We start from the raw sequence: 22,234 nt of genomic DNA on the forward strand, positions 1-22,234 counted from the left end.
ATTTGGCAGTTTTTATGCCACTGAACCAGCAGGCAAACTGCAGGTCCTACTGATATGGCTCAAATGATCAATGTTGATTATCAAGTGGAAGTAGGGTTCCTGTTAAACATTGGGAAGAGGGAGACCATATCTTGAATCCAAGGGATCCTCTAGGGCATTTCTAACATTGCCATGCTAAGTGGAACCACAGAGGATCTGGACTCAGGAATAATAGTTTGGTCACTCACTAGGCAAAGAATTCTGACCTGTTTGGCTTTTGGCTAGAGAGCAAAGAGAAATGACTGGAAGAAGGAAGTTATAAGTACCAAGAGTATGTATGGTCTGATGACCAGTCATAGAAATGAGGATTGTAGGATTTTTCTCTCTTATTCTTTTTCTTCTCTCTTTCTGAATTTTTTCTCATCTTTCTCCTCTCTATATTTTATACATGGTGAATAAAAGATGATAGAAGTTAGGTTTATATTTTTTCTTTGATATAGGATACAGATGTGAACTTGGAGTAGTGAGTGTTGGCAGCAGCTGGAATCCAGCTTCATGCCCAAAACAGTTTTCCTACCTCTACTTTGCAGTTCTGGTGGTGCCTTGAAGCCCAAACTCCAGTGGTAGTTTCCAAGCCTGTGCTGTCAATGGTTTTGTCTAAAACCAGGTGTGGTGGTGCATGCTTGTAATCCCAATACTTGGGAGGCTGAGACAGGAAGATCAAAGGTTCGTGGCCAGCCTCAGCAACTTAGTGAGGTCCTCAGCAACTTAGGGAGACCCTGTTTAAAAATAAAAAAAATATGGCTGGGGGTGTAGCTCAGAGGTAGAATGCCCAGTACCAAACCAAACCTACCTCCGTAAATGAGCAAATCCCTTTCTTCTGGAAACACCTAGAATGGCTTCTGTTCACTCCATTGAACCCTACCATACAAGACACCCATTTATCCCTGGATTTTTTTTTTTTGTGTGTGTGTGTGGTTCTAAGGATTGATCTCAGGGGCATTCTCCCTCTCAGCTATACTCCCAGCCCTATTTTTAATTTTTATTTTGAAACAAGGTCTTGCTAGGTTGATGAAAGTCTCACTACTGAGGCTCTTCTTGAACCTGTGATCCTCCTGTCTCAGCCTCCCAAGTACTAGGATCACAAGTGTGGTTTATCCACATGCCTGGGTTATCCTTGGATGTTTTGGATGTGTGGTAACAGGCTGAGAAGTCACCTCCCAAATCATTTGTTTCTTTCAAGTGAGAGGAATTACACCAAGTGAAAAGAGGCCAGGCATGGTGGCATAGGCTTATAATCCCAGCATTTGGGAGGCAGAGACAGGAGGATTGCAGTTCAAGGACACCCTCAGCTACTTGTCGAGGTCCTTCAAAACTCAATGAGACCCTGTTTCAAAAAGAAGAGACTAAAAAAATAGGGCTAGGGGTGTAGCTCAGAGGTACAATACCCCTGGGTTTCATCCCCAGAACCTCAATACATATATACATACATACATACATACATACATACATACTTATACACACATATACATACATACATACATACATACACACATACATACATACATAAAAAGGGCTCTGTGGATCAGGGAGCTGGTCAGATGCCACCAAATGTCACAGAGATAGGGGCCACATCAGGGATGCTGATCCTAGCTTTGATATGGTGCTTTTCAGTGTATAAAGTATGTTCATAAAGACTGGAAGGTAGTACTTGGCTCAGGCTCTGGATGTTTTCCTAGTTGTGGCTCCAGACAAGTGACATTATCATCCTGTTTCTCAGTTTACTCACCTGAAAAATTGAGATAATGATAAGGCTCATGGATAGGATGTTTGTGCAGATCCAAGGAGGTAATGCCTATAAAATGTTTAAGACAATAGCTGTCATAGTGTTAGCTTGGCACTAAGGAAAATCACAATAAACATTAGATGTTTGTTATTTTCATTATTTTATTTTGTTCTACTATTTATTTTATTTGTTCTACCTCTGAGCTACACCCCCTGACCTATTTTTTATTCTTTATTTTGAAACAAGATCTCACTGAGTTACAAAGGGCCTCCCTAAGTAGCTGAGGCTGTCCACAAACTGCGATCCTCCTATCTCAGCCCCCCAAATGCTGAGATTACAAGTGCGCACCATCATGCCTGGCTCATTATTTTATTTTGTGGTACTGGGGATAGAATCCAGGAACATTCTACCTCTGAGCTACACTCAAGCCTTATTTTATTTTTTAGTTTGAAACAGGGTCTCACTAAGTTGCAGAGGGCCTCATTAAGTTGCTGAGGCTGGCGGCAAGTCTGCAGTCCTCCTGTTTCAGCCTCCCAAGCACCACCACACCCTGCTTCATTATTATTTTAGAGTGCTCGGCATGCTGCCTGGTACAATTAACTTTACATTTAGCTTTTAAAACTGAGATACAGAGAGGCTGCAAATAGCACTACCTTTTGAATTTGGATCATTTGGGTTCATTAGGACATTTATTTCATTTTTCTCTTTTAAAAACAGTTTTATTGAGATATAATTCACTTACCACACAATTCACCCATTCAAAGTACTTTTAGTATATTTCAATGACTTTTAGTCAATGACTTTTAGTTCAATGACTTTTAGTATATTTACAGAGTTATGCAGGTATCACTACCATCAAATTTTAGACAAATTTGATTACCTTTAAAAAGATATCCTGTACTCCTATCTATCACCTCCTCCAATGCTATAGCCTTTGAGAATCACTAATCTCTTTTCCCTCTTTATAGATTTGCTTCTGCTGAACATGTATGCAATAGCATCCTACACTAAGTGGTCTTAGCATGTTTTTAGGGTTCATCCATGTTGTTGCATGTATTAGAAGTTCATGTCTTTGTATTGATTTGTTGTTGTTTTTTTTGTTTTTTGGTCCTGGGGATTGAACCCAGGGGCCTTCTATCTCTGAGCTACACCCCTAACCCATTTTATTTTTTATTTTTTATTTGGAAACAGGGTCTTGCTAAGTTGCCAAGAGTCTCGCTAAATTGCCAAAGCTGGCTTCAAACTTGTGATCCTCCTATCTCAGCCTCCCAAGTACTGGGATTACAGGCATGTGTCACCACACCTGACCGTATTGTTGTTGATTTATATTCCATTGTTTGGATATATTGCATTGTGTTGATCCATTTGTCTATTGTTGGATATTTCGTGAATGTATGCCATTGTCAGCATGATCTACATTATGATGTGAGACTATAATGCACCAATAAAAATATAGAGCCATATCATAACAATATTCCCCAGAAATTTCACTCTGAGGTATTTGTCCAAGAGAAATGGAAACAAGTCCACATGAAGACTTGTACGTGAATGTTCATAGGAGCATTATTCGCAATGGCCAAAAAATAGAAACAAGCCATTAGGACATTTAAATAGTTCTGACAGAGAGCTTATCACAGAAGACAGTAATCTTTGGAGGAGAGGCATGAAAAACAGTACTTTGGAAATGAGTGGAACTGGGAAATAAAGGTCTTTCTTTCTTTCTTTCTTTCTTTCTTTCTTTCTTTCTTTCTTTCATGTATGTGGTACTAGGGATTGAATCCAGGGGCATTCTTCTTTCTCTGAGATACACCACTAACCTTTTCTAGATTTTTGTTGAAACAGGGTTTCATTAAGTGGCTGAGGCTGTCCTTGAACCGGTGATCTTACTGTCTCAGCTTCCCAAGTACTGGGATTACAGGTGTGTGCCACCATGCCCAGCAAAAATCAGTTTTGAAGACTCATTTCAGGGTTTTGTTTTGCTTTTATTTATTTATTTAATTTTATTTTGGTACTGGGGATTGAACCCCCAGGGAGATTCTACACCCTCAGCCTTTTTTATTTTTTGTTTGGAAACAGGGTCTCATCTGGTTTCTGAGGGTGTCGATATGTTGCTGAGGCTGATCTCAAACCTGCGTTCCTCCTGTCTCAGCCTCTCAAATACTGGAATTTCAGCAGTCTTTGTTTTCTTTCTCTCTGAAATAAATGCATGCACACATGGGTCAAGGGTTTTCTCATCTAGTGTCCCTTCCGAGGCCCAGGAGGGACCAGCTGTTGTTGATGTAGCTGATACGGAATGGGTTCTACGTCACGCTCTCATTAGGTGGCTGAGCTGCTTCGGTGTGCGCTCTTTAGTGGCCTTTGCTCCTCGGGGCTCCGCTGTTAGAACAGCGCCCGCGCACCCTGCCGGGGGTCCTCAGAGACACAATCTCTAGTGGCACCCACCGCACTTGCTCGAAGGGGCTTCCCTGACTTGGCCGCCTGCTTTGCCCATGGCGTAGGGCGGCGCGCAGCTGCGCTTGTCCTTTCCCCCGGGGCCGCGGCGGCCGGAGGCGGGGGTCGCTGCGGCCACTCGGGGCGGCGCTGGGCGGGCGGGCTCTGGGCCCGCCCCGCGGCATCCCTGGCCCGACTTCCTCCTGCTGCAGGCGGCCAGCCCAGCTGGAGGAAGCGGCGGCGGCGGCAGCGGCCACGATGAGCACGGGCGACGCCGTGTGCACCGGCTGGCTCGTCAAGTCGCCCCCTGAGAGGAAGCTGCAGCGCTATGTGAGTAGGGACCCTGCCACACCCCTGGCCTTTGGGTCCTGCGGACCCCTCCTGCGGGGTGGCTCGCCAGGGCCGCAGGGAGCCCCGGGGCTCTGGGCGCGCCAAACGCTCTGGCTGCAGGCGAGGCCGATTGGCGGAAAGCGAAATCACACGTCGAGCCTCGGTGCCACACCACGGGCTGGATGGTCTTGACTCTTGCCTGCAGGTCTCAGTGGCTCCAGGCAGCCGCTGACTCTGGCACAGGGAGACGGGTTGGGCTGGCCAGTCTGGGTGCTGGAGACACATCGAAAAGGTGTCCCTGTCCAACGAGGGGAACAGGGCAGAGGGTAGGCAAGCGGACGGCAAAAGGAAACCTGCCTGGGTCAGTCAGGGAGCCTCCTGAATTTCTCCTGGATTGTACGGAGTGCTGTCTCGGGTAGCCATCATCAGACACTCCGATCTGGAGCCTTCTACAACAGTGTAAACTCTTTTCAAGTTGCTTCTCAGCCTTTTCTTTCTGCTGACGCCGCGCTTTTCTAGTCCAGCAGGAACCGTTGACTTCTACTATTATGAAATAAGGGACACTTGGAAGAGCACATCTTCCTACACATCCTATTACTGCCCTTAAATATGCTACGGACAGCTCAAATGTTCATTATTTCCATCAGCGTTCTTAGGATAAAGTCTTAAGAACATTCCGCTTAAAGATGATTGCTACTGAGCGTCGTTCTTCAGCCATTAGGAAGAACCACTTCAATCCCTAGGGAGTTGCATATAAATAGATATTAGGGCTTTTTGAGGGGGGGGAGCTAGGAGTTGCTTGATGGATCCATCTTGTTCATAATTCCTAATTTCTCTGCAACTCCAGATCACGGGGGTGTGAGTAAACCCACTCATATCTGCTCATCTGAGGCAGCCCACCGCAAACTCTGGTTCCGCAGGGTGATCTTACTTGTAGCTCTCAAACTACTGTCCTTTCTTTGGCCAGTTTACCCCAGTGGTTTCTGTTCCCACATTTAAGAGCATATATTGTGTGGACATGGAGGAGGTGGGACTATAAGAAGACTCTAATAATGTATGAGTGCTTCTAGAATCTCTAACAGACCTTTTCCTGAACATACAGGCTTGGAGCTTCTTTCCCCATTTCTCTCAGAATACACACCTCACTCTCAAGAGGTCTTTCGAAAGGTTTTCTTTTTGCTACTTGTACAGTTAAAGAGAGTTTTAGAAGAGTGTTTTTCTACTTCACATGTAGATAAGGGAGATGTATAAATACAAACATTTCTCTGATCAACTACCAGTGTGTCCTGGCATCATTCTTTTTTGAGCGAGAAGTTCCTAAGTGCAAGGTTCTGTAGCTCTCAGACTTTGCATCGTCCAGCTGCTTCCCTGTGCCGCATCTGTGAAGACTAACTGATACTCAGAGGAAAAAAGAAAAGAAAGCCTGCTCTCATGCTCTGCTTTTCTGCTGAAAGGCATCTGTCCAGAAACACACCTCAAAAAGAAAAGTCCGTTTTCTCTCATCATTAAGGCCCGCAGGAATCCTTTGTGCCACTAGATGGCAATCACGTGTCACTTCCACAGGGCCAGGGCAGGGCTGTTTTTCATAGCCTAATTCAGCTCCTGTCACAAGTAGTTTCTCCTTCCTCCCACTAACTGGTTGCCAATTCAAAACTAGGTCCGTGTGTGTGTGTGTGTGTGTGTGTGTGTGTGTGTGTGTGTGTGTGTGTGTGTGTGTGTGTGTGTGCTGGGAATACAGAGAAAAACCATTTGATCCAAGCCCCGAAGGAGTGCATAGTCTAGCATGTTTAACACGATAACGTACCAGAGCTAGCTAGTGGCACAGCTAGGACAATAACTCAGTTCTTTGTGTTGGCAGGCCATCAAGCAGCACTCCATCAATGTTTGCTGTCACAAATGGAAGCTCAGTCTGTTTTTAGGCAAATCTTTCATTTCAGTGTATGCTTGTACTTCATCCACTTGATTCCGTGAGCCAAGGCAACCAGAAAGCTATTTTTTTTTATCGCTGCTCTTTTAAAAGAGAGTTGTTTTTTTCTTTTGCATAGTTTGTTTCATAAACAATATAGAATTTATCCTTACTGTAAAAATTCAAACAACATGAGAATGAATAGAAGGGAAAGAGAAAGAAGGTCTTTCTTTTTTCTCCACTTCCTACACTCCCTCTGCACTCTTTCTTAGGCTATTCGCTCCCCAAGGTTAGTATCTCCAGCAGTTTAATATTCTAGAAAAATTTCCAGAAAATATGTAATGCTTTGTTCAAATGGTATCATATTATACTAATTGTCCTGCGGTTTGCTTTCTTCACAACAATTCTGAATGTGTTTCCAGGTTAGTACACGTACTTTGTTTTAAAACCATTGCTTGCCAGGCGTGGTGGCGCACGCTTGTAATCCCCGCGCTTGGGAGGTGGAGACAGGAGGATCGCGCAGTTCGAAGCCAACCTCACTGGTTTAAGAGACCCTGTTTTCAAATTTAAAAAATATATAAAAAATGGGTCTAGGAGTGTAGCTCGGAGATAGAAAGGTTTCCAGGAACCCCAGTACTACCAAAAAAAAAAAAAAACCCACATTGTTTAATATTCCTTGTAATATATGTATCATAATTTGACAATAATATAATAACAGTGATGATAAAGTTATACTGGTTTACATATATTGAATGTTTTTATGTGCCAGGCACTATGTTGAGGACTTGACCCATATTAACTTAATCCTCTAAACAACACTAAGAACTAGATACTAAATCGGGCGTGGTGGCGCACGCACACTTGTAATCCCAGCATTCGGGAGGCTGAGACCAGAGGATTGCGGTTCGAGGACAGCCTCAGCTACTTACGCCCACTGCAACTCAGTAAGACCCGGTTTCAAAATAAAGAATAAAAAAAAAAAAATAGGGCAGGGGGTGTAGCTCGGAGGTTGAATGCCTCTGGATTCCATCCCCAGACCTGAAAAAAAAAAAAAAAGGAAAAAAGAAAGAAAAATAAGAACTAGATGCTAGATACAAATTGTTGGTTGGATATTAAATTGGCAAATATTTTTTACCTGTCTGCCATTTATCTTTTCATTCTCTTTATGATATCTATGGTAGAACTAAAATTTAAAAATTTTTGTGAAATACAAAATAACCATTTTTTACAGATCATGCTCTCAGTGTCAAATCTAAGAAATCTTCACCTAGCCTAAGATCCCAAAGATTTTCTCCTGTCTTCTTTAAAAATTACATATTTTAGCCGGGCATGGTGGCACATGCTTGTAATCCCAGCATTCGGGAGGCTGAGCCCTGAAGGATCATGGTTCACAGACAGCCTCAGCTATTACTTAGTGAGGCCCTTTGCAACTCAGTGAGACCCGGTTTCAAAATAAAGAATAAAAAATAGGGCAGGGCCTGTAGCTCAGAGGTAGAATGCCCCTGGGTTCCATCCCCAGACCCGCAAAAAAATACATATTTTATTTACATTTATCATTCATTTATTTTATTTACATACATTTGATCAACATGTTATATATTTTATGATCCACTTGAAGTTAGTTTTGTAAGAGTTGTGAGGTATCTCAAAGCTCATTTGTTGCAAACAGATTTCATTTGTTCCTATACCATTTATTGAGTAGACTGTCTTTACTCCATTGATTAATTTTTGCAAGTTTTTCCTAAGCCATTTGCCATGTTTATGTAGGTCTATTTCTGATTTATCTAGTCGTTTCTATTGATTTATTTGTTTATCTTCGTGCTGACACCATGCTGTTAGATGACTCTATAATAAATTAGAAGTCAGAGTTTTAGCCCTCCAACCCTATGTGTGTGTGTGTGTGTGTGTGTGTGTGTGTATGTGTGCACGTGCCATGCTAGGGATTGAACCCAGGGACATCCTACCTCTGAACTATACTCCCATCCCTTTTTATTTTTATTTTTGAAACAAGACCTTGCTAAGTTGCTAAGGCTGGCCTCAAAACTGCAATCCTCCTGCCTTAACCTCCCAAGTCCTGAAATTACAGATATGCACTACTGCACCTGGCTTGCTTTTCTTTTTCAGAGTTGTTTTGGCTATTCTAAATCTTGTTTTTCTGTATCACTTTTTAGAATTAATTTATCAGTTTGGGAGGTTACTGAGGATTGAATCCAGGAGCATTCTACCTAGGAGCTATACCCCAATCCCTTTTTATTTTTATTTTTTTGTTTTAAAACAGGGTCTCACTAAGTTGCAAAGGGTCTTGTTAAGTGCTGAGGCTGGTCTTGAAACCTGTGATCCTCCTGTCTCACTAAGCCTCCCAAGTACTGGGATTACAGGAGTATACTACCACTCCCAGAACGTCATTTGCTTTTATTTATCTTGTATCCTGCAGCCTTGCTAAACTCACAAGTTATAGTAGCCTTGTTTGTACTTAGAACCTGCACTGTGATACACATTGCAAAAAAATGTTGCGTTCACTGTTTTCTTGATCTTAGAGGCATAGCATTTAGGTTTTGCCTTTTCAGTATATTAGCTGGATTTTTTTTTTTTTGTAGGTACCTTTTACCAAATTGAGAAAGTTTCCCTGTACTGATAGTTTTCTGAGATTTTTAAAATCATGAATGGGATTTTTGTTACTTTTCCTATATTTATAAAAATGACAGTATGATTTTTCCTTTTTAGTTTGTTACTCGGGTGAATTATACTGATTATATTTGAATGTTGAGCCAGCCTTGAACTCGCTTGATTGTAATGTCTTTTTCTTTTCATGTACTGCTAGATTTGCTTTGCTCATATCTTTCTGAGTATATTTGTGTCTCTGTATTTATAGGGGCTTTGGGCTTCAGCTTTCCTTTTTTGTACTATCTTTGTCTGGTTTTGATATTAGCATAATGCCTGCCTTGTAAAATGAAATGGAAAGTGTTCCCTCCCCTTGTGTTTTCGGAAAACTATTGTACAGAATTTATATTACTTCTTCCTTAAATGATGATTAGAATTTGCCATTGAAACCATCTGGGACTGCACTTTTTCTTGTGAGAAATTCATTAACTATGAATCCCATTTCTTTATTTATATCTTCCTGAACTTTAGTAGTTTGTGTTTTTCAAATTTTCACTATTTTAGCTGAGTTCTCAAATTTAATGGCATTTAGCTGGTCATTATATTCCCCTATTAGTTTTTATGATGCCTCCTCTTTTATTTGTCTTCTTTTTTTTTTTCAGATCAGTCTGACTAGTTTTGTCAATTTGTTTAGTATTTTCTAAGAACCAGCCTTTGGTTTCATTGATCTCTACTTTTTTCCCTGCTATTAACATCATTGGTTTATACTCTTATCTTTATTATTTCCTTCCTTCTCATTGCTTTGGGTTTAATTTGATCATTTCTTTATCTAGCTTTTTTGTGGTGGTTGTTGTTACTGGGGATTGAACCCAGGAGCATTATACTTCTGAGCTCTGCTCTCAGCCCTTTTTATGTATATTAGTTTTGTTTGGAAACAGGGTCTTCCTAGGTTGTAGAGGGCCTCTCGAAGTTGCTGAGGCTGGCTGCAAACCTGCAATCCTCCTGTCTCAGCCTAAATGGCATGTGCCACCTATCTGGTTCCTATAGGGTTCCCTCTTAGCATTGCTATAGATGCATCCCACAAAATCGTATGTGTTGTGTTTTCATTTTGTTTATTGCAAATTATTTACTTTCTCTCTGAGTTTTATTTTTTGACTCAAGGGTAGTCTAGTTTTTTTATATATTTTATTTGGAAACAGGGTCTCACTAAGTTGCTGAAAGCCTCACTAAGTAGCTGAGGCTGGCTTCGAGCCCATGCGATCCTCCTGTCTCAGCCTCCCAAGCGCGGTGATTACAAGCGTGTGCCACCACACCCAGCTTAGTTGTTTCTTTTTTAATTTCCAAACAGTGGGGTATTTTCTAGATATCATTCTGTTATTGTTATCTAGTTAAATTTCACTATGATTACAAACAAACTATATGATTTCTATCCTTTAGAGAATATTAGATTTATATTATACCCCACAGTCTAGTTTCACTTGGTGAATATTATATATGCAATAGAAAAATGCATTTTATCTCATTTGTACATTCGCATACATAATTTTGTCAATTTCATTATCCAGTAGGAAACACTCTCATAACTTCATAACTTGATGGGTTTCTGTGTGTGTGTGTGTGTGTGTGTGTGTGTGTGTGTGCGCGCGCGCGCATGTACGCATGCGCGTGTGTTTGTGTATATTACTGGGGATTGAACCCAGGGGTATTCTACCTTTGATCCATGTTTTTGATACTGGGTAATCAAATCCAGTTATATCTCTGAGCTACATCCCCAGCTGTGTTTTTTTTTTTTTTTGGAAACAGGGTCTCACTAAATTGCTAAGGGTCTCTATAAATTGCTGAGGCTAGCCTCTAACCTGGTTCCTCCTATCTCAGCCTTCCAAGTACTGGGATTACAGGCTTCCATCATAGCTCTCAGGTACATTCTTAACTCCTTTAATTGCCATATTTATCTCATTCATATAAAGTATGATTACACACTGAATTAAAATGTACCATCTGGTTAGCAGTATTCAATTTGCTCTGTCCTTTTTTGCCTTTGTTTTTTTTTTTCTCTCAGGTTAATTGAGCCTTTTTAAATCACTCCAATAATCTCTATTGCTCATATAATTCATAACTTTTAAAATTTTTTAGTAGTTGTCATAGAGTGTGAAAGTGTATCTTCAATTACTTGGAGGCCTCCTCCATGTATTTTTTCGCGTTTTTATTGGTACATCATAATTATACATAATAGTGAGATCCACTGTGATATTCACACATGCACCTGACCTAATTTGATCAATTTCATTCCCCACAATGTCCCCTTTCCCTCTTCTCCTCCCTTCTGTTATCTCTTTTCTCTACTTTGCTAATTTGGGGGCCTTTAAATAATGTGATGCCACATGGTGAGTTACTATTTTTTGTGGTACTGGGAACTGAACCCAGGGCATTCTACCCCTGGGCTAAACCTCCAATGCTATTTTATTTTTTATTTGGAAACAGGGTTGCACTATCTTTCTGAGAGCCTAAGTTTCTGAAGCTGGCTTTGAACCTGAGATCCTCCTGTCTCAGCCTCCCAAGTACTAGGATTACAAGCATGCACCATCATGCCCAGATTATTATTTTTTGTTTTGTTTTAAATGGCCATTTATCACTTAAAGAGACTTTTTATTTTTGTGGGTCTGGAGATGGAACCCAGGAGCATTCGACCTCCGAGCTACACCCCCGCCCTATTTTTTATTCTTTATTTTGAGACAGGTTCTCACTAAGTTGTGGAGGGCCTAAGTAGTAGCTGAGGCTGTCCGCGAACCGTGATCCTCTGGTCTCAGCCTCCCGAATGCTGGGATTACAAGTGTGTGCCACCACACCCGGCTTAAAGAGATTTTAAAAAGAAAAATACATTTTATATTTACCCACACATTTCTAAGATCTGATACTTTTTATTTTTTTTGTACATCCATGTTTCCATCTGGAATCATTTTCCTTCTACTCTATAGGTCTGCTGGTGAGTAATTCTTTAATTTTTTGTATGGCTTATTTTTTTGTATACCTATTTTTGTGGTACTCGGGATTGACTCCAGGGGCATTCTACCTCAAAGATTCATGGCAAGACCTATTTTTTTCTTTTCTTTTTTTTTTTTTTTGTGCTTTCTACCTCTGAGCAGAATGGAATCCAGGAGCATTCTACCTCTGAGCTACACCCTCAGCCCTGTTTCATTTTTTTATTTTGAAATAGAATCTCTCTAGGCTATGGAGGGCTTCATTAAGTTGTCAAGACTGTCAGTGAACCTGTGATCCTCCTGCCTTAGTCTCCTAAGTACTGGGATTACAAGCATGAGCCACCATGCGTGGCTTATTTTTTACTTTGAAACAGGGTCTAAATTACCATGTACTGCTGGTCTCAAATCTATGATCCTCCTGTCTCAGCCTCCCAAGTACTGGAAATATAGGTGTGTGCCACCACACCCAGCTTGTTTTACCTCGTTTTTTTTTAAATGATATTTTTGCTGGGTAAAAAAATTCTTGCTTGATTTTTTTCCTTTTAATATTTTAAGGATGCTACTCACTATTTTCTCAGGTGCAGTGTTCCTTTATCCCTTTGCATATGTGTTTTTTTCTCCAGCTGTTGTTAGCACAAATTTTAAATAATTTAATGATGTGCATTTGTTTGATCTTTTATGGTTCTTTAGCTTCTAGAATATGTGGTTTTTGTGGTACTAGAGATTGAACCCAGGGGCATTCTATCTCTGAGCTATACCCCCAGCCCTATTTTATTCTTTCTTTCTTTCTTTCTTTCTTTCTTTCTTTCTTTCTTTCTTTCTTTCTTTCTTCTTTTTTTTGGGGTTTGGGGATGGAACTCAGGGGCATTTGACCTCCGGGCTACACCCCCTGCCCTATTTTTTATTCTTTATTTTGAAACAGGGTCTTACTAAGTTGCAGAGGGCCTCACTAAGTAGCTGAGGCTGTCCACGAACTGTGATCCTCCGGTCTCAGCCTCCCGAATGCTGGGATTACAAGCATGCGCCATCACGCCCGGCTTACTCTTTATTTTGAAACAAGATCTCATTAAATTGCCCAGGCCTCACTAAACTGATGAGGCTGGCCATGAACCTGTGATCCTTCTGTTTCAGCCTCCCAAGTACTGGGATTACATGTGTGTGCCACCATGGCTAGCCCCATTTCTTTCTTTTAAAGTGGAGACTTCAATTACACCTTAATAATAGGGTGCTTGAGATTGTTCACTGATCTTTCTACAATATCTAATCTGATGTGAATTTTATCTGGTACATTTTAATATAAGACCTTATTTTTCATTTGCTTTTTTTAATCTTTCACATTTCTCCTTAATCTTCTCATGCTTTCCTCTACTTTCCTGAGCATATGCTTAAAATAACTGTCTAAATATTCCTGTCTACCAATGAAAGGTGCAGCAACTTCTCCTCCACTTTAGATATGAGCATGCTCCATGTCACTGGGCCTCTAAAACTTTCATTTAGGGGCTAGGTTCTGATATTGTAGAGTTAATTACACACTTTGTGACATACACTAGCTTGCTAAAATAAGATACTCTTTACTTTGTGCTCAGCAGGTCTAAATAGCATGATGTCAAGTGTATTGGTTACTGGTCTGATGTTCTGTGAGATGTCTAAGTGATCACTATCTCTGCAAACTAGATTAAGGATGGGAGCAGCAGACTTTACTGCCCCAAGGCAAATCATGAATATATACTACTTCCCTGCCAGTTGAAAAGTGGACTGCTTCTGCTGACCCTGCAGTTTGACAAAGGGATAAAAGCATCTACCAGATGAATACCACTTAGCAGGTGTGGGTTTAGTTGGTCCAGTGAGGATACTGGATCTAGAAGAGCAGCTGCAATTGGCATCACCACTAGATTATGTGTTTGATAATGTATCCTCCAAGATCCATCCACTTTCTGTGCAGGACAAACATGCATGTCAAATTGGGGTGTGACGAGAATCACCACCCCTACATCTTTCAAGTATTTAATGGTGGAAATCTCTGTAGTTCCCCCAGGGATGCAGTGTTGCTTTTGAATTGTTACTCTAGTAGTGGGTGTGGGGAGTGCTGGTGATTTTTGCCTTCCTACTATCATAGTCATCACCTCACAGGTGAAAAGACTCCTGTGGGGATTTGATTGATTGCTAGGGATCTTATACATTCAGGAGTCTGCCAATTACACATTCAGAAGTCTGTCAACAAATCAATGGGTAAAGAAATGTGGTATGTACACACAATGGAGTTTTACTCAGCCATAAAGAAAAACAAAATTATGTCATCTGTAGGGAAATGGATGGAACTAGAGAATATTCTACTGAGTGAGATCAGCCAGTCTCAGTAGTAAGTCAAGGGTCAAGCATTTTCTCTCAGAGTTGGAAGCTAGAGATAATATAGGAAACAAAAGGGACTTCAGACGCTTCAATGGAGAGAGACTAGAAGAATAGATGGGGTTTGGGGAAAGAGGTATTGAAGGGATAAAGGAGAAGTGAAGAGGGTAACAGTTCAAATAATGCTTTGCCCATATATATAAAGGCATCACTACCAATCTCACATGTACAGGGAGGAGGGGGCAGCAGGGTGGGATGGGGAAGGAAACACACCAAGTACTATGTGCATGTATGCATGTATCACTTTGAACCTCACTATAATTACAATTATATATTGTAATTATATACAGTATATACTGTCTCTCTATATTTATTCTTTCTGAAAATGTCATATAAATGGAATCAGAGAATATTTGCTTCTTCGTGTCTGTCTCCTATCCTTTAGCATTAACGCACAGCAGGTAGTATGCTTTCTGAAATTCATTTAGGGTGGAAACTGAGAACATTGATTGGAGATCTTTCTTATTTTCTAATATAGACATTTAGTGTTATGAATTTCCCCCTTGCACTGATTTAGTGGGATTCCATAAATTCTGATATGTTGTGCTTTCACTTTTATTCACTTCAAGGTATTTTATTATTTCCCTTGTGTTGTCTTTTGTCCCCCTCCCCTTTTTTGTGGAGCTTGGAATTGAACCAGGGGCATTCTACTTACGAGCTACACCCCCAGAACTTTTTAATATTTATTTATTTATTTATTTATTTTTGCAGCTACATCCCCAGCCTGATTCTTTTATCCGTTATTTTGAAACAGGGTCTCATTAAGTTGCAGAGGGCCTTACTAACTAGCCTAGGTTGGCTGCGAACCTGTATCCTCTTGTTTCAGCCTCCCAAGTACTGCAAGTACTGAGATTACAAGCGTGTGCCACCACACCTGGCTTATATTTTAGTTTTTGAAACAGGGTCTTGCTGAGTTGTTGGGACTGGTCTTGAACCTGTGATCCTCCTATCTGCCTCTTAAGAACTGGGATTACAGATGTGTGTCACCACACCTGGCTCCATGGGTTTCTTAGAAGGGTATTTTAAAATTTCCCAGTATTGGGATTTTTCTTTTCAAAACCTTACTCTTTTCAAATTTTAATTTATTTTTGTTGGATTCAGACAACAGACTGTATGATTTGGTTCCTTTTAAACTTGTTGAGATCTATTCTGTCACCTGGTATATGGCAGTGACAGCAGGGAACTGTGATTGGTAGAGTTCCAGCCCCAGCATCAGAGGAGAACATAAAGAGGTAGTCTTGGTGAGAACAGATAGGTAAACTACTGGCATAGTGTAGACCCACTCTCCAGGTATGTCTCCACTTTTCTCTCATATTTCACATCGTTGTGCCCTTTTACTCACTGCTCTGAGATTTCCTAGATGAAACTTTCAGTTCATTAATTTATTACTCATTTGCAAACATTCTGCTGTTTAGCACACTGATTGGTAGTCCTATGAGGACTGCTTCCTTTTAATACTAGCCTGCCCCTCTTTTCTGGGTATCTCACCATCCTGTGAGATGTTTCCCCAGGGTATTTAGTATATCATAGATTTCCCCCTTCTAGCCATATAGATATTTAAGAGAATGGATTTCTAGAAAGGGAACAGCAATGTCAAAGGTCCTGAGGCAGGAGTAGCTTTCTTAATTTGATTTTGTATTCTTCAGTCACTCAATGATTCATGTTTATATTTAAAGGTTTAAATAAGTGGTTTTCGCCAGGCATGGTGGCACACGCTTGTAATCCCCGCACTTGGGAGGCGAAGACAGGAGGATTGCGCAGGTTCGAAGCCAGCCTCTCTGGCTTAAGAGACCCTGTTTCCACATAAAAAAATATATATATAAAAATAGGTTTGGGAGTGTAGCCCGGAGGTAGAAGGGTTTCCAGGAACCCCAGTACCACCAATAAATAAATAAATAAATAAATAAATAAATAAATAAATAAGTGGTTTTCAATAGGGGAAGAATTTTGCCCCCAGATATGATGGACATATTTAGAGAAAATAGATACATAAAACGGCAAGACATTAAATTTTCATTTTCAGATAACAAACACATTTAGTGTAAGTAAGTTTGGTATGTCAGGTCTTTGGAATGGAAGAACATTTGGAAATGTCTGAAGACATTATCATTGTTAAAACTAATGGCAAGCAGTGAGGCCGGGATTGGAGCCTGCCAAGAGGCAAGGCCAGTGCTGGGGCCTCCGAGGCTGGGATAGGAGCCTGCTGAGGGGTAAGGCTGGTGCCGGGGCCAGCAAGGCTGGGATCGGAGCCTGCCGTGAGGCAAGGCCAGTGCTGGAACCAGCGAGGCCAGGATCAGAGTCTGCCAGGTGGCCAGGCTGGTGCAGGGGGCCTTCAAGAATGGGATTGGAACTTACAATGTGGCATACACAGAGAAACATCACAGAAAATAATCAGATGCTTTCCCTACTATGCAAAAGCTAGGAAGAAATGGGTAATAGGAGGAAATCTAGTTGAAGAAAGGGCCCTAGGGAGGAGCAATTAAGGTGACCAACCAGAGGGGATGGGATGGGGGAAGATGGAATCTCTTTAAAGCACATGATGTAGGTAAGCAAATATATCAAAGTTAATCACTAAATCAAGCATGGAATCTAGGGAGGGGGAGGGAATGTGATGGGGATTGGATAAAGGCTAATTGGATGATGTGTGCTTGTATATCCTCACAAGTCTTCTATTCCATTGAGATGTTTGACTACAATGCACCAATAAAAATATATTATATAAAAAAAACTAGTGGCAAGGATACTACTGGTGTGTAGTGGGTAGGGAACAAGGATGCTGTTAACTATCTTACAGCACACATAATTCAGCCCCAAATGTCAACAGTGTCAACTGTAAGAAATTTTGGTCTATATTGAACAGGAAATTTCTTCACTTAAGTGAGAATCCTGGTGACTGCTATTCATTTTAATTACAGGGGCCTGTTTCTGGTTGTGGTGAAGAGGAAGAGTGGGGACTTGGACAGGGTGTACTGGTTAGCTTCTTTCTTGGGCTATAGATTCCACAACTAGAAACCTCTACACTTTGGAATAGCCCCTAGCGGTGCTCTCCTCCATGGGTCTTATGTACTCTGGGAAGGGCTCCATCCTCTTGGAAGTCAGATAGATTGCTTAGTTGCCTCGTGACCTCAGCTCTCTGATGGGCTAAGGAAACTCAAGATTCCGTGTTTTGTTTAGCTTTGCTTCTTAGGTGGTATGGAAGTTCTTCTCAACCTTTTATATCCTAGGTGTTTATAGCTTAGGCTACTATAAATCATACTGTGGTGAATATCTGTACATTGGGCTTTGAGGTCATGGGTAATGATGCTTTCAAAAAAATCATAGAAGTGGAATTGCTGAGTCAAAGTGCATTTAACTGTAAAGTACCAGTATCAAATCGCTATCTTAAGTGGTTACACCCAGTTTCACTCTCAGCGGCAGTGCATGAAAGTGCATGTCCTCCTGTGTCCACTCAAATATATGGTATTATCAAAGATCTTGATCATTGTAACTTGATAGGTGATAAATGGTATCTTGTTTTAATCAAATATCTATGTGAAATTAGGTCATCTTTTTATATATAACAGCCATTTGTGTTTTTTCTAGAAAATGATCTTAAATGCAAGCTCAGTATCTCTTTATATAAATGCAAAGACATATATAGCTTCTTATTCACCCCTTTTTAACACAAAAGGTAGCCTCCTCTATACACTGTTCAGTACCTTTGTCTGTCCCTTTAACAATCTGTTCTAGAATGTTTTCTATGTCAGTAACAAAAGGCTATCTCTTTTTTTGGTACTGGGCATTGGACCCAGGGGCATTCTAATTCTGAGCTATACCCCCAGTCCTATTTCATTTTTGTTTTGAAACAGGATCTTGCTAGGTTTAGATGAGATTAGAGTCTCACTACATGCTGAGGCTGTCCTCAAACCTGCGATACTCCTGTTTCAGCCTCCCAAGTACTAAGATTACAGGCATGTACCACCACACCCAGCTAAGAATATCATTTTTGACAGCTTTATAATATTGTGTTGTGTGACTATACTATGGGTTTATTCAACCAGTTCCCTATTTTGGACACCTGAATAGCTTCCACTCTTTTGCTATTACAAACAGTGCTACAATGAATAATGTACATTTGAAATTTTGTATTGCCAAACTTTGAGATTTTGCCAAAATAGGTGAAAACTGATATTCTTGGATAGTTTTATTTTATTTTTATTTGGAAAGAAGTTAGGAATTTCATTATGTTTATTTATTTACTGTAACCTATGTTCTATTTCCTCTATTGTTGGCTTGTTTAGTCTCAATTTCTCAGAGGAAGAGGAGTTGTGCATAGTTTTTCCTGGTTTGTCATTTTCATTTTGAATTTGCTTAACTGTTTGTGTATGTATGTGTGTGTGTGTGTGTGTGTTCGTATGTGCACAAGCATGTGCACCCATATGCCAGGAAAAATACTGAACTTAGTAACATTTGTCAATATTTTCTTTTATAGGATTAAAAATTTTTTTTGTGGTACTGGGGTTCCTGGGAGCCCTTCTACCTCCAGGCTATACTCCCAGACCTATTTTTATATTTTTATTTGGAAACAGGATCTCTTAAGCCAGCAAGGCTGGCTTTGAACCTGCGCGATCCTTCTGTCTCTGCCTCCCTAGCGCGGAAATTACAAGCGTGCCTGCGCCACTACGCCCGGCTCTTTTATAGGATTTTAAATCAATAGGAAAGCCTTTTCCAATCAGTGGTTTTGCTTTTTTTTTTTTTTTTTTTTTTTTTTTTTTTTTTTAGGAACTGGGATTTGAACTCAGGGGCATACTACCTCTGAGCCACACTCCCAGCCCTATATTTTATACTAAAGAATTATTTCATCAATTCCTGTATTACCAAGTTGTGTGTGTGTTTGTGTTTGTGTGTGTGTGTGTAGGGAGGGATGTCTTGGGATTGAACCCAGAGGCATCCAACCTCTGAGCTACATCCTCAGACCTATTTTTATTTTTTAGTTTGAAACAGGGTCTTGCTAAGTTGATGAGGCCATCCTTCTTATTCTTTTTTTTTTTTTTTTGTGGCATTGGGAATGGAACCCAGGGGGATTCTACCTCTGAGCTACACCCCAAGCCCTAATTTTTTTATTCGTTATTTCGAAACAGGGTCTCACTGAGTTGCAATGGGCTTCACTAAGTAGTGGCTGAGGCTGTCTGTGAACTACGATCCTCCTGTCTCAGCCTCAGGCTGATGAGCCCATCCTTGAACTTGCAATCCTCCTTTCTCAGTCTCCCAAGTGCTGGGATTAAAGGCATGCACTATTGTGTCTGGCTATCAAGTATTTTTAATAATAAAAAATATTGAATTGTATCAAAAGATTTTCTAGAAGCTCTAAAGATGGTCATCTGATTTTTATCATGTATTCTAGTAAAGCAATGCATCCTATTAATGGATTATTTAGTATTGAACTACCTTTACATTTATGGAGTAAATTCCAGTTGGTTAGGGTATTTTTTTTCAATACTGGGGATGGAACCCAGGGTCATTCTACCTCCGAGCTACACACCCAGCCCTATTTTTTATTCTTTTGAAACAGGGTCTCAGTGAGTTGCAAAGGGCCTCCCTAAGTAGCAACTGAGGTTGTCCATGAACCGCAATCCTCCCGTCTCAGCCTCCTGAATACTGGGATTACAAGTGTGGCCACCACGCCCGGCTAGTTTGGGGTATAAGGTATTTTTTGGTGTGTGTATGACACTGGGGGTGGAAAACAGGGGCTTTTCTACCTCCGGGCTCTACTCCCAGACCTATTTTATACTTTATTTGGAAACAGGGTCTCACTAAGTTGCTGAGAGCCTCACTAAGTAGCTGAGGCTGGCTTCAAACCTGTGCAATCCTCCTGTCTCAGCCTCCCAAGTACTGGGATTACAAGCATGTGCCACTATGCCCAGCTCTTAGGTTAGGGCTTATTTATTTATTTATTTATTTATTTGTGGTACGGGGGTTCCTGGAAACCCTTCTACCTCCGGACTACACTCCCAGACCTATTTTTATATTTTTATTTGGAAACAGGGTCTCCTAAGCCAGCAAGGCTGGCCTCGAACCTGCACGATCCTCCTGTCTCAGCCGCCCAAGCGCAGGGATTACAAGCGTTTGCCACCACGCCCGGCACAAGGTTAGGGTATTTTTAATCGTGTTTTGGGATTACTCATACTAATACTTTATATTGATTTTTTGCATCAATTTTCTCTATTTCTTCTGTGGGAATTGATCTGCATCTCTCTCTTTCTTGATAAATTACACTTTACTAGAAAAGTATCCATATCATTCTGGTTCTCACTTCTATATATAGCTTTATAAAATGATCCATACTATTTTTCAGTATTCCTAGAGGATGTTTTCCCTGTTGATTAGGTTTGTCTGTGATTGTTTTCTATTTTATTGATTTTTATTTTTGCAGTGACAGCTGTTTATTAACTTTTAGTTTTACAATTTTTGAACTCTTTAACATCTCCTCTAATATTTATTAATAACTTCTCTCTACTTTGGTGTACTTAGAGATAAGGAACTTGTGCTGAACACACATTCCATATAGATGTTGCGCCAGTCCAGGTTTTAAGCAGAGCTGGTCCTTATCAAAATGATATTGGGTAGCTTACATCAAAAATGTTGAGAGGGCTGGTGAACCCACTTTGAGGTTAAACAGCCAGGAAAAAACACCCCAAACCACAAGTCAGAAAACTAGCACTGGTGAGAAAGCTGCTGCCACTAGCCTACTGTTCCTTCCCTCTTGTGTCAAAGGGAGTGAGACTCTCTGAGTGATGACACTTATTTCTAGCATTGTCATGAGCTTACCTAAGAGTTTGTCTCTTGAGTCAAATTGTAAAAAAAAATTTTTTTTTGCAATACTGGTGATGGATCCCAGGGACATTCTTCCTCTGAGGTACACCCCCAGCCCTATTTTTTATTCTTTATTTTTTGAAACAGAGTCTCACTCAGTTGCAAAGGGCCTCACTAAGTAGTAGCTGAGGCTGTCTGCAAACCTGATCCTCCTGTCTCAGTCTCCCAAATGCTAGGATTACAAGTATGCACCACCACGCCAGGCTCAAATTGTAAATTTCACTACCTCCAACACATCCTAGATAAAACAGTAGGGAAAGGAAAGTGGAAAGAAAAAGATGATTACTAACGTGTCACAGCAGTGCAGGACAAACAGATGGTCACTCAATCCTTGACTTAACTTTCTCCTTTTGCTTAGCTGGTCAGGTTCTTCACCTGATGAGGTGACCTAAGTCTTCATTCCTGGGGAATTTGACTGCTTGGTGGTCCCACCCATGGCTTTTAGGGGTTGGGAGATTTGAATACTGAGAATTTTCCAGATACTCCCAGATGTCTGCATTCCAATACTCAGAGCCTTCTTTTTAAAAATACATACTCTCACTTTTATGTATCAGACATACTGGAATAATTTGGTCACTTGCAATATTAAACTCTGAGGCCTGGTTTGGGGCTCTGTCAGCCTATGGCTGTCAGAGGTAAGAGATTCTTTTAGCATTGTCATAGAAAGTCCAGTTGTATTTGCATATTCTCAATACAGTGCTCTTCTTTTCCCATATAAATACCACTAGTTTTTTTAAATGAATCTCTCTCTGATATTTATTTAGGTTGATAAAGGCAATTCCCCCTATACTGTTTTTTTGAGGTATTGGTGATTGAACCCAGAGTCTTGCATATGCTAGGAAAGTGCCATACAACCGAGTTACATCCTCACCCATTTTTATTTTTTATACATGATCTCATGAAGTTACCCAGGCTGGCCTCCATTTTACAGTCTTCCTGCCTAAGCCTCTCAAGTAGCTGGCTTTA

The 22,234-nt window shown here is 40.7% G+C and overlaps 1 protein-coding gene across 3 annotated transcripts in view; it reads left to right on the forward strand.

Moving 5' to 3' along the window:
• Positions 1 to 4,453: 4,453 nt before the first annotated feature.
• GAB3 (GRB2 associated binding protein 3) overlaps positions 4,454 to 22,234 on the forward strand; it is a gene marked incomplete at both ends in the record, with an annotated part of 64,405 nt that continues 46,624 nt past the window's right edge. For all 3 annotated transcript variants that reach the window (XM_080719465.1, XM_080719467.1, XM_080719466.1), the window contains one exon: positions 4,454 to 4,525. In XM_080719465.1, coding sequence (XP_080575591.1) covers positions 4,454 to 4,525 — 72 coding nt within the window. The remainder of the gene's footprint in view (positions 4,526 to 22,234) is intronic.

This window comes from Muscardinus avellanarius, assembly GCF_963383645.1.
Source record: "Muscardinus avellanarius genome assembly, chromosome: X".
In the NCBI taxonomy this organism is placed as follows: Eukaryota; Metazoa; Chordata; class Mammalia; order Rodentia; family Gliridae; genus Muscardinus; species Muscardinus avellanarius.